The sequence below is a fragment of the Onychomys torridus genome, chromosome 10 (genome assembly GCF_903995425.1).
Source record: "Onychomys torridus chromosome 10, mOncTor1.1, whole genome shotgun sequence".
NCBI lineage: Eukaryota > Metazoa > Chordata > Mammalia > Rodentia > Cricetidae > Onychomys > Onychomys torridus.
In genome coordinates, this window is record NC_050452.1 from 12,243,394 (window position 1) to 12,260,962 (window position 17,569).

General features: G+C 42.3%; 1 protein-coding gene across 2 annotated transcripts in view; it reads left to right on the forward strand.

Moving 5' to 3' along the window:
• Meis1 (Meis homeobox 1) overlaps nt 1-17,569 on the forward strand; it is a 138,434-nt gene that overhangs the window by 24,774 nt on the left and 96,091 nt on the right. For both annotated transcript variants that reach the window (XM_036201359.1, XM_036201360.1), the window contains exon 7: nt 7,464-7,575. In XM_036201359.1, coding sequence (XP_036057252.1) covers nt 7,464-7,575 — 112 coding nt within the window. The remainder of the gene's footprint in view (nt 1-7,463; nt 7,576-17,569) is intronic.

The window sequence follows — 17,569 nt, forward strand, 5'->3', positions numbered from 1 at the left end:
GTGTGCATGTGCACGTGCATGAACACATGACATGTATTGACAAGGGAAGTTTTGAATGAATGTGTACACGACCATTAAACACATTTAGCATGTGCGTCATGTGGATTGGTGATTCTCCTGATCTGGAAAGACTCAGCCTATGCCTTTTGAGAGGTGCCAGCTCTTCTGGGTCACTAGAGAGCTTTGCTGGAGAGCCCTGGTGATTTGAGAGCAAGTGTCTGGGTGTAGCCAGCCTTCAGATTTTGAACTCTGCTTGCTTCACTGTCTCCTTCATGGTGTTCAGAGGACCTCTTCTCTATCAAGAGCACCAGACTCAGTTCTCCACCGGTTTTGAAGGAGACCAGGAGGGGAGAGTTGTTTCTGTTGTTTTACAATAAAAGAGATTTAATCTTAGTTTAGAAAAGAGGATTTTGACATCGTTCTGATATGAGTGATGAGTTGGGGAGAAACATCAAATTATTTTGAATAGTATAAAGCCATTGGTAACATTAGATACCAAATTAAACTTGATGAGGTGGGAAGAAGCAGACCACTGTGAAATCATGTTATTCCAAGGTGAAAATAAGAGCAGTTTGCATCCTTTGTGGACATATCAGCCAGGAGATAGCCTATCCTAGTTAGCTTTTCTGTTGCTGTGATAAAGATCATGAACAAAGGCAAGCTGGAGGAGGAAGCCATTTATAGAGCTCTCAATTCCATAGCACGGGACATCATCAAGGGAAGTCGAGCCTGGAACTCAAGACAGGATCCTAGAAGTAGGAATCAGGAGGCAGGAACTGAAACAGAGACCATTGCAGAAAACTGCTTGCTGGCCAACTTGATTTATGGCCTGCTCAGCTTGGTTTCTTATGTAATCCAGGACCACCTGCTTAGGTGTGGTATCATCCACAATGGGCTGGGCCCTTTCACATCAATCATTACTTAGGAAATGCCTCATAGACTTTGGAAGCATTTTCTCAGTTGAGGTTCCCTCTTCCCAGATGACTCTAGCCTGTGTTGACAAACACTGGCCAGAATATAGCCCAAGACAAATGTTAACCATTGTATCCACATTCTGTCCTATGACCTGGATTCACATGTATGTAGATGTTTCAGGGTTGACTGGGCCAATGTGAATTTTTCCATCAGACTGGTAATAGTTGTCACTGAATTGAGCACTGCTGTGTGCTTGCAATATATGTATGCTATATCTGCAGGGGCACAGTTTTAGAGGTTTTGTTTTATGTGACCTTTTGTTTTAGTTAGTATAAAAATAATGGGTGACATCACGACATTCCCATACATGTATGCTGTTTTATTTCGCTCCTGTTCACCCCCGTCATATCCCTTGTCCCTCCTCAGCCCTTCTGCTTATACTTCCCTCCCTTCCGTTGTTCCAGGGGATGGTTTTTTGTTTTATTTTGAATTCCATTTTCAAGATAAGGCCATTAAGGTTAGAGAAGTTGTGACTTGTCTAAGACCGTGTAAGTGGTACAACAAGGTCTTCGGATCATCCTAATTCTGTGTTCCTCATTTCCCCTCCTCCCTTCCTTTTGTCCTTGCCTTCCTGTGTTATGCTGCAACTAAATTTTAACATATTTTACAGTAGTGTATGTTTGTATGGATGGAAGTATTCGAGATGTATTTAAATTCTTCAAATTTTTGTGGTTGTTTTATAATATTTAATATAAGCAATCACAATGTCAGGTACAATTTAACACAGAGATCCCCTGTCTATTGATGAATTTGCTCAGAAATATATTTGTGAGGCTGGAGAGATGGCTCAGAAGTTAAGATCATGTAGTGCTTTTTCAGAGGACTGGAATTTGGTTCCCAGAACCCATCTTATATTGCTCACAATTACCTGTAACTCCAGCTCCAGAGGATCTAACACCTCCATGGGACCTGCACTCAGGTGCACATGCCCACACAGAGCACACACACACACACACACACACACACACACACACACACACACATATGATAAAAATATTAAAAAATTCATTTGTATGTGGTGTTTCCTAGGATGGGGGATATAAAGACGAATAAGACATATTCTGAAGTATTCATTGCGAAGAATTATAGACACAGCAGGTCACCACAAAGTAATGAGGTTGCAAAGTGCCAGAGGTGCAGATGAGGAGGTTTGAGTGCTCCAGAGAGAGCATCCCGGGACAGCATGTACATATCAGAGAAGGCTGGGTCTTCAGATCAGAGCCGGCCATTGCAGGCAGAGGAGGGCGGGCTGAGCCTTGGAGTAATAAAGTGCAGAGTAGTTACAGAGATTACCTGTGGCGGGGCTTGCTGGAATCCAGGGAACAAGGAGAATGTCCCCCAGGGAGGCTCTGCAGGCTTCATGAGTCAGGCTAATGAACTCAGATGATGCTCGGTAGGCAGTAGGGAGCACTTCATTCTGCATCATTTCCTGAGCACCAGCACAGGGCAATGCTTGATACTGGTACCTAACAGTGAGGCAAGCAGGACTACCCCTGCCTTCATGGAGCCTGAGCTTTAGTGAGACCCAGCTCGGTCAAAGCTGGGGTGATTTGTGTGACAATTATTTACTGGCAAAGAGGACAAAGCATGATGGCTCTCATAATCGTGGATGGTTATTGTTTGTTGTTGTTTGTCTGTTTGAGACAGGGTTCTCTGTGTAACAGCTCTGACTGTCCTGACTCACTTGGTAGCCCAGGCTGGCCTCAGAGCTCACAGAGATCCACCTGTCTCTGCCTCCTGAGTGCTAGGATTAGTGACTCCATGCCCAGCAGTGATTGGGTTTTTACCTTTGAGGGATGGTGTGATACATATTAGGATGGAGAATAAAACAGAACAAATAAATCAAGTTGTTGCACACCCGAAATGCTAGTACTCAGGATGCGGAGGCAGGATAATTGCTCTAAGCTTGTGGCCACCCTGTTCTACACAATGAGCACCAGGACATCCAGTGAGACCCTGTCTTTAAACAAACAAGCAACAGAACGAATTGGAGGCTTTGGTGGGGGAGAGTTTAGCCTTGGACTTGTTGAGTGAAGTAGACATCTTTGCATGGAGGTGCTTTATCACACAGTTGGCCATGTAAATCAAGAGAGTAAAGAAGAAACCCATAGATCAGTGGTTCTCAACATGTGGGTCTTGACCCCTCCCACAAACCTCTATCTCCAAAAATATTTACATTACAATTTGTAACAGTAGCAAAATTGCAGTTATGAAGTAACAAAGAAAATAATTTTATGGCTGGGAGTCTCCACCACATGAGGAAGAGTATTACAGGGCGCAGCATTAGGAAGGTTGAGAACCATTGGCAGATACAAATGTAGTTCGTGTGTGTGTGTGTGTGTGTGTGTGTGTGTGTGTGTGTGTGTGTGCTCATTCACCTTATGCTAGGGAAAGGAATTGTTCAAGGAAAATGTAAAAGGTAAGAAGAGGCCTCAAAATACCTTGACATCTAAACTGCAGACGGAGGGGTCAGAGTCTGTTTTAAAAGTGCAGTTTGTTGAGATGGGGCAGGGGAAGTAAGAAAAAGTAATTCTGGCTAGTTCCCTGAGCATTTGTTCTAGCCAGACTCCAGCCATGGGTTGTCCAAGCTCTTAAAAGAGCAGTTTGAGCAGAGTGAGCCACCTCTCCTTGTCCTGAAATGTCCCACAGTCAGGAGAGGCCATGGCTGCCCGCTGCCAGATGACAGTAAAATCCTCTCTCAAAAGAAAGTACCAGCAACTCTAAACACTGAGAAAGAATAAACCAAATGAACAAACAACCCCTTCCCCCCAAATAAAGGAAGTGCTTGACTGCCAAAGCAAGGAAAGATGGGAAAACTGATGCTTGCTTCAAATATTTCAAATTGCTGTCTTTTGAGACTCTGGAATTAGGAAAAAACGTGAATAGAGTTCAGTCATTTTAAAAAATTTATTTCTATTTTATATGCATTGGTGTTTTGCCGTGGGTGTCAGCTCCCCTGGAACTGGAGTTACAGACAGTTGTGAGGTACCATGTGGGTGCTGGGAATTGAACCTGGGTCCTTTGGAAGAGCAGCCAGTGATCTGAGCAATCTCTCCAGCTGGGAGTTAAGCCATTTTAAATGTAACACTTAATATTTACACATCAACCAAAAGGCTTTCTGATGGAGTGCTGCTTTCTGCTTCCCCATTCCACGTAGGACAGTGGAATCCTGTGTGGAGTGTGTCACTGCACTGTCCAGTAGGTGTGGACTCTGTGGGTTCAGAAGTCTCCTCCTCTCTGGCTTTGAGTCTAGGCCTGTGACTACCTCCTAGATTCTTATACTTTTTGAGTCACATGTCCCCTTGAGAATTTGGGGGACAGTTACAGACATTACCACCCAAGAAAAAAAATACAAGTATGTACTTAAACACTACAGTTAGTAAAACAGAACCCCCCCCCCCCCCCCCGCCGCCGAGCCCCGAAATAGTCCATAGATGGTAATAGAACTTCAGGTTAGGGCTTTTGTTTTAGTGCTTTTCTCACAGATGAGCACATAGCCACCGCTTATTCTGAAATTATAGACACCAAAGCCAAGAAGCCTCTTTGAGACTTAATTTCGGGCCATGCCTGAGATTTGCTGAACTTCTAACTCAATGCACTGTTGATTTTACTCTGTCATGCTTCCTTTTCAAGTGGCCCCAAGCAACTCACAACTTCACAGATTTATGTACTTAATCACATGCACATATTTTAATTTTGAAATAATGATGCTGTTTGGTGAGACCACATATAGTTAGAAACATGTGTTATTATAACTGAAACTCCCCAGTAGATGGCTTTTGGGGGAGTTCTTTCTGATTAGGGCTGTCTTACATATTTATACTGAAGGAGTTCATGAGCTGTTTCTGATACTTGCCCTTTAATCTTGCTTAATGAACTGAGGTAAGCACAATTCTTGTTCTGTTTTGGTAACCCCGTGGATTTCTTCTGATGCTCAGTTTCATGTGACTACACCATTCTTGAAATGCTAATACACAATGCTAATTCAAGAAAGGACCACAGAAGTTAAATTTCATTTTAGGGAACCACGGTTAGTATTCACACGCCTTCTGGAAGAGTACGGCCGTGAGAGGAAGGATGTTAGCTGGGAAATGGGGGCACCTACTTTTGGTGCACACACAAATCTAAACAGATAGGTTGCACAAAATTTGGATAAACTGAGGTGGAATCCAACACTTCTTGCATGAATGCCTGTATAATGTGGCCATAGCTGTGAGAAAGAGGAGCCCCGCATCTAAGACCCAACACAATGGAAATGCAATGAATCGGAATGCCTCACAGATCATAGCGGAATCAGAATTTCCAGCAAGGAAAATCTTTTCATGGTGAATTAAGTGGTGGATGAAGAAAAATGGTGATGAAAAAGGTAGGCAGAGATCACAAACACTGAGCTCAGGGCTCACGGAGGAAGATTTAAGAACCTTAGCTAAAGCTATGCAGAATAGAATGTGGAAAATTGAATTTACTAAACAATTAAGCATTGAATTAATCTACATCCTGCACAGTAGAAAAGTGGGGGAGGGAGCAGAGCAGAGCTGAATAAATCAGTGGAGCTCATTAAAAGATAGTGAATATATCAGGTCTGTTGTGGCAGAAAGGAGGACAGTTTCCTGTCTGACACGGAATGATTCTCTGGTTCTAAGTCACCTTTTTGGAGGCCTGCTCTTAATCAGATTAACAAACGTGTTTCTGATGAGGTTAGTCTGCGGCTCTGTATTTTAGCTTGTTATTGCTATCTTTTCTATTAATTACAAGTCAGATCACCAGTCAACAATAGTAGTGAGGGACAACATAAAGAAAATGAGAGTGCCCAGGAGACATCACTCGCAGGATCTCATGCATCCTGAGACTCCCACGGGCTCCTGCAGCCTCCCACATGCCTTGCTGGTCTTTTGTTCAATTACAGTTAATGCAATAGTTTGCCATTTTCTCCTTCTAATTATATTTTCAAGTGGGATTTGTAGCACACAGAAAAACATCCTTTTACATGTTGAGGCACCGGGGTTTTGTGCCTGGCATTGTCTGTCCCCTGGGTGCTGTAGCATTCTCTCTGCAGAGCTCTGAATAAACAAGTCCCCTTTTAGAGCTGCAGTTGTACAAACTGAAAATTTATGCATTAACTGTTTGCATTCTGAGCATGTGTTCCAGATTACATCTTACAGCATTCTTCTGGTATGCTTCAAAATATGTGTCTGCAGAAAATGCTTCTTTCACAGTTCACATATCTCTCAATCACAGAATCCACAGATCAATTAGCACTGTTTTTGAGAATATACATAATGGGTGACTTAAACACACACATGTGATATGTTCTGTGGCTTGATTCCATTTTGGGGGTGGCACGGGTCGTCAGGCCAAAGGCTGGGTGAAGTATCCATAGAGGAGCATTGGGGTTCTAATGTAGCAGGCCTTGTGGGCAGGGTCTTCATTTTGTTGGTCCTGGATGTCTGAATTGTTAGATCTTCTCAGCCCTTTTTATTGTCTCTGGGATGGGTAAATGCTTTTCAAGAAATAAACAAAGAACAGTGATTCTGCTAGGCATATTCCACTTGTGAAGGGTCAATAAACTTCACAACAGAGTCAGGAACCATGACCGCCTATGACTGAAATGATGTATACATATTTTACACATAAGATCATCTCGCTTTTCCACTAATAGTCTTGAAGAGAAACATCACTTCCCAGCCAAGATCCAGCTGTCTATTCTGCATCACTCCTACTGCAGGGGATGACCAGTGAGTCATGAGGCTGGTTTTGAAAGCAAGCACTAAAAGCTCATTCAAGTCTTGTCTGGTGATAAAGAGAGATTTGGGAGAAGTATCACCATGATTGTTTCCCCTAAGAATTTGCAGCCAATCTGAATGTTACTTTCAAATGCCCCAGTGATAAGAAGCAACATCTGCTTTCTGTTCAATAGTACAAGAAGGCTCGGCATGAGGCTGAGTGTACACCGTCCATGTAAATCTATTGTTAGCATTTCTTTTTTGTCTCTGTGCCATTTGTTGTGTACCATCAGGCAAACAGCTGACACACACTAGCTATTATGGACCTATGTTGGATTGTGAGATCTTCAAAGCCCCACCAGGTTTGTGGGGCTTCATTTCCTAGAATGAAGCAGAGGCCTCTGGGAACACAGGGCTAGCAATCAGTTCTCCCATTTTACATTTCTAGAGGAACAGAGTGCTCTACCAGAGGGTTAAAAGTCTAGTTAGACTCAAGTGACAGCAAAGCCCCCTTTGTCTGGAATGTTTTTGTTTCCATGTTAATAAAGCATGCAATTACTTACAGACTCACTATTATCATCTGGAAGCTGAAACTGGCAGGTTTTGAACACACCTATGCAGCCCTGAGCTAGGACCAGTTTTGAGGAAGAGTGGGGGTGATGGCAGTGGTATTCCCTGTAGCCTCCCCAGTTTGTCAGTGTCTGATGGGACCGCACCCTGTGAACAGATGGCTTTTACTCAGATTTCTGATTTGTGCCCCCACAGCCCTCTTGGAATAGAGATCACGATGACACGGCATCCACTCGTTCAGGAGGAACCCCGGGCCCTTCCAGCGGTGGCCACACTTCACACAGTGGGGATAACAGCAGTGAGCAAGGTAGGAAAGGCGTTCTCATTCCCCCTTGCTTCTTGCTTTGTGTTCAGGGCTTGGAAACGGTCAGAAAGTCAGTTACTATGCCCAGAGCTTCTCCCAGAACAGCAATCCTATACAATATGAGAATCTGCTCATCTTGATCAGTCTCTGGCCCAATTCTTCAGTGCCATGCCAGCTGCCTGTCACCTGATCGCTGTCATGAATCAACTGAGGCAAGATTAGAGAAACAGATGAGGAATTCTAGGGTGCACAAGTAGCATGGCACTAATAGCACTAATAGCCTGGTGTGATGTCCTTGGGGCTTTTCAAAGGGTCATAAAGAAACCTCCATTGAGAGTCTAAATAAACTAATCTAAAGATTCTTAGGAAGAGCTAGTGACCTAGCTCAACGATAGAGGGCTCACCTAGAGTGCACTTGGCTATCAGTTCTGTCCTAGCACTACCAAAAGTAGTGCACGTGTGTTGAGGCGTACCTCTTAGAAGGCAATTTGGCAACCTCTGGTAGGTTTCCCTTTGCACTGGGTCTGAGGCCATTTCTTCTGGTTTTATTTATTTTCTTTGAAGTTTAGCTCCATTGCAAAGCCAGGTTAGACACAGGAGGAAATCCACTTACTTTGTGTTGCACTTTGGATATATACTTTTGTCTACATGGGGGTGTTCATGGACATATATGTTTAATAGTAACTAGTAAGAAATAAAGCTTAAACATCATAGTACTCTTCAGCAACAAGGAGACTCAATATCCAATCTTACTCCTGTGGATTTTGGATTTTGTGGGTAATTAAGGAAATAAAAATTAAAAAATTAAAGTTTGCATCTGCCTATGAAAGATTGCTTTATTGGAGTTTTCTCTGAGTCCACAGTAGGTTCAGTTTTAAAATTTGATCTTGTGATCATTTTTTGCTGGCATGTTATTCAGCAAGAAAGGAATTTGGTTGTTTAACTTAATTGGGGCACATCAATTAAAACCACAAAGTCTACAATGGATTTAGCATGATTGATTGGAAAACAAGAGCAGGGAAGTTCATTTTTTTAGGCATATGTGTGGTATTTTCCCCTGAAATAACTTCTGCAGATGTAATTTTAAGCATTGGAGACATTTTATTGTTCAAAAAAAAGGAAGTTGCTGACTTCATCAGAAGTAGAAGCCTAGTAAAAATGGAGCCTGGAACAGTAAACCAATCCAGAGCTGAGGTAGAAGCAGGTAACCTCTGACCTCTGACTTTTACTGGAAAATGATATGCAGCATAAATCCAAGAGGCCATTTTTTTTTCCTTTCAAGTGTGTGTATGTGTTACGGCATCGCTGTTCAGAGCATGAGGGTGGTGTCAGCACTTTCCATGTGAGACCTGGCCTGAAGAATTCTACTTACACTATGAGTTTTCCAAGAGGTGTAAATGCAATCTACACGGGGTCACAGCCTAGTGCTTTGTTTCATTTTTTATTTCATTTCTTGCTTTAAAAAACATATTTCATCTAAGAATCAGCGAGCCATTCAGCTGAGGCGTGGAGGCTTACAGTCTGAGGGAATGTGGCAGAACTTGGAGACTGTGATGCACAGGTTTCCTAAACACAATCAGATGAGAGGGTCTTTGGAGGGCAAAGATCTTGTGCTATGCTGCCCTCCTATAGCTGTGGCTAGAAATTAGGAGTTCTTAGGTTTCCGTCATTTGACCCGTGATCTCTGGAATCTCAGTTCATGATGACTGTGGTTGCCTCTAGGAGCCACATACTCTGCCTGTGACCATCTTTCCACTCCTGCTGTTTCTCTTCATACTTCCTACATTTAAAGGCCCCCACCTATGTGTTTGAAAAAGTGTTTTCATGTAAATGATCTCATTTGAATGATCTAGGTTGAATCATTCAAAAACAATCTTGTTTTGGAGAAATGGTTAAGAAATGGTCAAGCAGTTAAGAACATTGATGCTTTTGTGGAGGACCTGGGTTCCATTCTTAGTACCCATGTTGGACAGTCATAACCTCTGTATCTCTGGTTCCAGGGAACCTGACACCCTCTTCTGGCCTCCTTGAATACTGCACACATGTGGTGCACATACAGATGAGCTGGCACATACATAAATGTATACATGAAAATAAATTTTAAAATTTCAAAAACGAATAGAAACAGGGGTTAGGACATGCTGGCGTCTCAGTGCAATGCAGACCCACCTGTTACAAGTGTCCTGCATGTAAGAGTCTTCTCATCCCACCTTCTCCCTTACCTGCCCACCAAAGAACCCAGTCAGTTACTCACCCTGTGAGCAGACCTACTGTGGAATCCCTCCCACACTAACTTGTATGAGCAGGAAGAGGAGGGTTACCTCTAGTCTTCTTTGCTTTCCTGGCGGATTCTCATTGGCACACAGTGCTATTTCTGCTGAATGCAGAATGACGTCTCAGAGCGTTGCTCACGCAACTTATGGGCATTTCTGTGCTAAACGGGACCCTTCTAAACCTGTTTCCTCATCCCTGAGACCTGTGGAGCTGAACCTTTGTGCAGCTTCCAGATGAACTGTGCAAAGTGGTGCTGCATGCTCTCCCTGTCTGCCTTTTCTGGCAGGCGTGGGAACGGAAGCTGTGCCAGTATTTGGCTCATAGTACATATCCTAAACAGTTATTTACACAGTTTGAGCCCATTTTAGTCAACTGGATAAATAACAGCCCTCTTCAAAAGATTTATAAATCCATAAATATGTCTTCATACATACCCAATAGACATAAATAACTCAGTCTGTCAAGAACATACCCAAAGAGGTGTTTCCCCCACAGACAGGAACAAATTTCACATTTCAAAACTTTCTTCACTACATTATTTGAATTGAATTTAGTTTTAGTTTCACCACATTATTAGGGGGCCTGTGGAACACAATAAGTAGTGGATGGATGAATAGATAGACAGACAGACAGACAGACAGACAGACAGACACAGTCCCTTCGTCTTTGGCCCTTTTTTTAAACAGCCTGCCTTGTGCACAGTGTAAGGCACTAAGCAGTTATGTACATTTCAAATGAGTTCAGTCTTTTTGAGTCTTCAAAGAAAGTAAGTCATTTAGGAAAATCTTAACTTCCTGATAAGTTCAGAAGGTGTAATAGCCCTTCTTAGAGCTCCAGAAATTTTGATGATTCTTGAATGCCTAATATTTTTCATATTAATAACTGTTATAATCAATAAAATAATTTTAAGACAAATTTTGCATGAGACTAAGTAAGTAAGTAAATAAATAAATTCAAGTGTGGGCATTCAAAAGAGAATATAGATAAAGTATATAATTATGAAGATATCAAATATATTATGGTTCAAGGGCTTAATGCTAATTCATGATTTGCATAATATGTCCATGTTGGGCTTTTTTGTTGCCATGATAAACATCTTGAAACAATTTAAAGAAGGATGAATTTTTATTTTGTCTCACTTTTTCAAGGGTTGAAATCTTGAAAAAGTCAGGCTCACTTGCATCCCATTGCTTCTGAGCCTGTGTGTGATGAAGTTGAACATGGTGGGCAACGTGGTGGGGAGCAGTGTGTCCCTTCATGGTAGACCAGAGGCAGAAAGACAGCAAAGGGCAGAATAAGATATACTTTCAGGGACATGGCCCTGCGACCTACTTCTTCCAAGCAAGCCCCACCCCTGAATCATCCATCCAACTATGGATTTGTCAATGGATTAATCCATTGATGAGGTTTCAAGCCCTCATGTCTATTCCCCTTTCAAACAGCTGTCACCTAGTGACCAAACATTTAACACGTGAACCTTTAGAGGGGACACATCATATTTAAATCATAACAATATCTCTTCCTCAACTGAAATCACTTGTCATGACAACTCTTCCTGTGTCGACCACTTTCATCTCACATTAACACTTGTGACCCCTTTCCGGAAATTAATTCTTTAACAATGAAACCCCTTAAAACTGACACTGAGAAGGGAGGGCTTCATGCCTGTGGTTTGGTAGAGGCTTCTATTGCTGTTGCTATGACTTTGATATTACCTGTTCTCTAACTTCCTTCAAAGAATTTCCAAAGACATTAGAGAAAAAAAAAATTATCTCGTTGGCTCTTTGCTAGCTTGTCATTTTGCAGGAGAAAAGGGAAGTTGAGGAGAAATACTAGAAAGCTACTGTCAAATTCAACCCTGAGATCTTAGACTCTGGGCCGCACAAGTGCATCAGAACAGGGTGTGCTGTTAGACCAGCACTCCTGTGCAGTGTAGCAGTAGGTGGTACATGTTGGCAAGTGTGAATTTTCATGTCTCCTTTATCCTTCTGTGCAGGGCTGTCCTGCTGAACAGAGCACAGCTCTATTGTAAGAAGTAGTTTGGAGCAGAATGCCTGGCCAACCTAGAGCCTCTTCCCACTAGATCCAAACTCCTTGCTCAGGGAGGCTGCAGCCATCTGCTTCACAAGCAGCTATTGCAATGATTGGCAGAATTATGAGTTGGGCCATGTCTCCTTTTTTTGGTCCAAAGTCAAGATAGCTGACTAGCTGATAATAAAAATAATAGTACAGGATGCAAGACTTGTTGGTTGGGTAGGCATTCCATTCCCTCATCATGTGGACCAGGTCATGGGGGAATGGAGAAGCTAAGAGTTTGACTAAAGGCCACATGTTGGTGGGAGGTTGAATCGAGGCTTGACACTGTTGGTCTAACCTCAGAACCCACATTCTGCTCCCCACAGTATGCATCGGAAATAGGTTATTTGCCACTTCTGTCTGTTGCCAATACAATCTCTCTTCTCCTGTGTCTGTACTGGTCCAGTGCTGGGCTCTGTCATGTGACAGCCATAGAGTGGGTGGGATCAGTGAGATGCTGGGGTATTGCTTTGCTGGAGAGCGAGGACCTAGCTCTGTATTCTAAGAGGGATGAGGACTGTGCTAGTCACAAAGGGAGCACAATGATTGATATGATTAATTTGCATCCTGTATTAAGAGCCTGTACTATTTCCCACCTTCAAAGACTTATTGAATTGAGAATAAGAACTTAGAAAACAAGGCGGAATATTTCTCTTGCAGAATATTTCCCACTTAAAGCTCATCTGATTTTCCTCTTTTGTGAGGCTAGAGAAAAAGTATTATTTTGACATGGAAATTTGATGAGAAACATTTCCACCTGAAAGGACTTTAATGATGACTGGAAACACAAAAAACACTTGCAAACTTCTTCTGGGTTCAGAACTCCAATCAACAAGACCACTGAAAAATGAAGAAAAAAAAAAAAAGAAAAGCTAAAGTAGTGTGTTTCTTTAAAGAGGACATAATTGAAAAGCTGTTTCCGTATCATACAGTATCAATAGTTGTGATGCCTCCCACCACCCAGCCCCTCCATCACAGCTTTTGTGTGAGTTCAGGCAACGGAGAGGCAGAAGGCAGGTCCGGTATTATTGAAGGGAATTTCAAGACAGTTGTTCAGGCTGTTGAGGCCAAGCAAGCAGAGCTGCTGAAGAGGGGGTGGGAGACCGAGGGAAGGAGGTGGGGAAGGGCCACATTGTGTTCCAGATGACTGAGCAAGGATTTATATACCAGCTCGCCTTTTTTACATGAAGAAGAAAAGTAAGAACAGCCCAAACCCAAGCATTGGAAACAATCAGCTGTCCGGTGAATAATGGGATAGGTGAGAAGGAGCTCTCTGATTGGATGTCTTAATGAGCACATTTTGCACAGAGTTGGGGCTGCAGTTCCCCTTGAACTTTGCCCTTTATTGACCAAACTGACACTTCATTTTTCACATACTTCCAATTATGGCTTGGCTTAAGTGTTGCCCTCCTCCTTTATTTCTTTCCTATGGACAACTTGAGAGTGGTTGAGGCCACAGAAGATATTTTAATTTGAAAAAGTACCGTAGCTACTCAGGTTTAGCTTGTAATCTGAGACTGCTCTCTGTTGGCCATTTTTCAGATGAAAACATCAAGTTAATACTGGTTGTTTAGAAACAGTTATCTTAAAAAAAAATCCAACTGGTTTTAAAAACAAAATATTTGTAACTTTGAAAATGAAGAAAAGTTTTAAAAGTGCTTCTTTCCCTTACCCTTTCTTCCTTCCTCCCTCCCTGCCTCCTCCCCTTCCTTCCTTCCTTCCTTCCTTCCTTCCTTCCTTCCTTCCTTCCTCCCTCCCTCCCTCCCTCCCTCCCTCCCTCCCTCCCTCTCTCCCTCCCTCTCTTCCTTCCTTCATCTGTTGGGGGAGTGACTGACTGATTATATTTGTTTGAACTTGCTCCTTAAGCATTTCTTCTCTCCTGGCACTCCTTGTATTTCAATGGTTCTCTGCAGTAGTTTGATGAAAATGCTTTGGAGGAAAGGGAAGAGTAAAACATAATTGTGACCACAGACCTGGACCCTCAGCTTGCGGCCACTCTGTTGCTTGGACTATGCTTGCTACTCTAGTACAGATTAAGGAGAAGCCTTTCCCCGTAGTCATAGGCAAAATAAGAGAGTAGTTTCCTGGTGGGAAAAGTCGGGTATAAGATGGAAAGAGGAAGTTATTATACTCCATAAATACGCGTTATCAGAGGGTTTATGTTATTAACTTATCAGACATGCTAGATTAGATGTATGGAGAGTTGTTTTCCCAGAGTCCCTTGTGGTACACCTAACTTTCCTTTTGCTGACCCATCTGTGTGAGTGGTCTTTCCCTTTTCTATTTGTTTGATGTCTAACGTCACAAAAGCAGGCCATCTTAAAGAAACATTGCTTCTCCATCTCAAGTAGTAATGTTTATTTTAGGGTATGAATGTGGCTGTAAGCATTTTCACTGAAAGTGCATCTCCTGTCTATTAGAAAACATCACTAGTAAACTGGAGGTCATTGTTTTTCATCTAAACAACCAAATAATGCACTTGAAATTATGGTCAGCCAAATAGAGTTCCCTTTAACAGTACTCTGTCTCCAAAGTGAGTGGAATGTTACCTACTTTATTATGTAGCCCTCTGGCATATCCATGGCATATTTTTACTATAATATGGTAATAAAAGAATATGTAAAAGACAGACAAAGGTTCTGTCTTTCTCTGTAAGGTGACCTCTGTTACCAAGTAACTGCTTTACTTATGAGCTTATTAAAAACTCAAAAAAATGAGCTTTTCATACTTCACAGGCATTGATGTGAAAATGAGCTGTCCTGTGAGTAGTTTTCTTGATCATTTTTAGAACAATTGATTAGCCAAAGAGCTCCTGTCATTAGTTGACATTGACTGATAGCAATTTGTCCCAAGCTCTGAAGGTCAGTTAGATAGCGGAAGCTTCAGCTTGCCTCTGATTGACCTCTGCTGATTCCATTCTCGTGTGATTGGGCTTGAATAGGTCTGACCCTCGATTGGCAAAGACAGGACATTAGTCAACAGGGTCATTTCGTAGCTTCTTGTTGATTGTTCATTTTTATTTATGTGTGTACTCTGTATTTCTAACTGGGTTTTATATTTTAATTTTTGCCATTGAAAAGACACACTATTAAGTGTGGCTTTAAAGCCACAGTTCTATTTTACTTTTGGTTTGGGTTGACTAGGATACTTTGTGAAGTCACAGAATTTGCTGCTGGCACTGGCCTGTGTCATCTGAACAGATCATTATTGCTGTGTGTTGTGCATTGTCATTGTGTTGCTGTTGCGGTTGCTTTTAAGGGGCACAGACTATAGCATGACTGACAGACTCTGCAAAATCATGCGCAAACTCTGTGGATTCTCTGGCATTGATCACTTTGTCTTCCAAGAATCGTGCACTATTTTTAATAAGGGAAATGGATTGTGAAGACTTGCAATTATTACATATATGTCAATGCTTCCTCTAGCTTTGCAGCCAGAATCTGATGCCTTCTAAAAGAGGATATTTACTGCTTAATTTTGCTCTTCTGTAGATTAAAGGATGCTTCTTGCTTAGAACATTGGTGGTCCAGCCAGTGTGGAGTGTATTTTCTACTGTCATGGACCTGTTATTGATGTTTATAATATTCTAGTCTTGCTTTCCTAAATTATAAAGTATATTCCAAAAATATCTTGTATAGAAAGAATATTTTTGGCACTCATATTAATGAAATGAATATTATTATTTTATGCAAACAATAGAAATGCTCCTCTTAGGTTTCAAATTCCAGGTCTAAAGTTGTAATTATTTACTTCAGTCCCTGGATAAGGCCGTCTTTTTCTCTTATTCCTTCTCTCTGTTCCTTCTCTCTGTTCCTTCCCTGTTCCTTCCGTGCTGGGACTTAAACTGGAAACAAGAACTCGCTTTTCAGCTTGTCTCTCCTAGACATTCCAAGGCCACCACACAGCCTGGCACAGTGGAAACCCGTGTTTTAGTTTCTAGCTCGAGACAATAAATGAGGAGAGAAGCCATTGTCTCAGGTGTGGAGTTGTCACACCATGTCATTCTTGGCAAGGCAAGCATGAGGAAGTTAATTCCAGAGAAGCATTCATTTAACATAGCCCAAGGAGAAAAGGAGAGTTTAGAATTATAATCTGTTCCGTGGACATGCCAAAACATTATCAGGAGCTGTTTGTAGGGGTGGAGTGTAAATTTTTACATTCTAGTCAAGCCATCAAAGAAGATTAAGTGTGTACTGGTGTCAGGTGTGAGCTGCAAGGAGGAGCAGGTTATTGTATTTGTCCACAGGAAGCTTGCGTGTGTCACCAAGAAAACCCAGCACACTGGAGTGAGATGGGCATTAACTACTGTATATTCATGGGAGCTATGAGTGAACCTAGTCCTCAGTATGCCTCTGGCCCAGCCCTGTGAGCCAGTCTGAGACCAGGGCTCATCACTGCTCTGTTGCTGTCAGTTACCTGGCTGCCAATTTATGCTGATCTTTCAGGGGACTTTGACATCTTGGGTGAGTCCCTTTGGCAGTCTGATGATGCCAGTAGATACTTTGCCAAAGTAATTTTTTAAAATAATATATTGAACTATGCAGGACTATATGGGGCACTACTTATACTGAAAACCCATTATTTAAAATCTTCTAATATAGCCATGTAAGGGTTTTCTTTCATATGCATTCACTAATAATTCCTACCAGTAATTCCTTTGTCTAATGCATTTTTGAAGTTGTGATGAGTCTAAAGTATGTGTTATGTGTTATGATGTTTTGTAGCAGGCACATATGTAAGTATGATTTCCCCTGGGAACAAGTCATAGGTACTGCTAAAAGTTCTGGGGTCTGTTACTTGCCTGGACACATTGAAGAAGGAAATACAAATTAGAATTCTTGATTAGTGAGGATAAGAGTAGAAGATGAACTTCCTAGTTCTGGTTAGTTAGAACCCTTTAGTTCTAACTGCAGATGGCCCTAGTCAGAGAGAGGGACACACAGCCGAGGTCAGGACTTACATGAAACCTGATCTCCAGGAAGTTGCCCACCAACCCTATGTTTGGAGCATCAGAGCCTCTTGTGCTCTGCCCAGGACCCTGTGTTTTGGTCCTTTGCTGCATGTGGAGGTGAGCAGTTTCTGGGTCATCTTTCCAGGGCTCCCTGGGAAGGGCTTGCAAGGTCTTCATCCTTGCTGTCCTGTGCACAGTAGCGGTCTTGGAGCTGTGAACAAATACTTATTTATTGAAGAGGACTGCTTTCAGATTTCAGATGCACCACATGCACATTCCAGACTGCTTGCTTCTGGGTGCCAGAGAGCTCCTTTCACACAGAAATCTGTCAAAGTGTAAGTAGATGCCAAGGTGCCTCTTGTCTCAGAGATGCAGTTTGGGACCCCAATCAGGGAAAGAGTTCACAGGAAGCTGTCTCAGAAGTTGGTGGTAGTTGGGGTGGTATGTAAACCACTCTATCTGTGTGATTCTTTGTTTTGCATACTCCCAGCCCTGACACTGTCCTGTGCCACCTAACCAGTATCTAACTAAAAGGGAAGTGGAAACATTTACAGTGTTGGAGGGTGAATTCTGAGGCAGGAAGAAGGCTAACAGTGCTACCCCAGAAGGATGCTCTTATGCTGTCTTTGCTAGTAGCAGATATGGTTTCCTCTGCCCCCAAGTTTATCTCTCTCCCCCATAATGCTAGCATTAGTT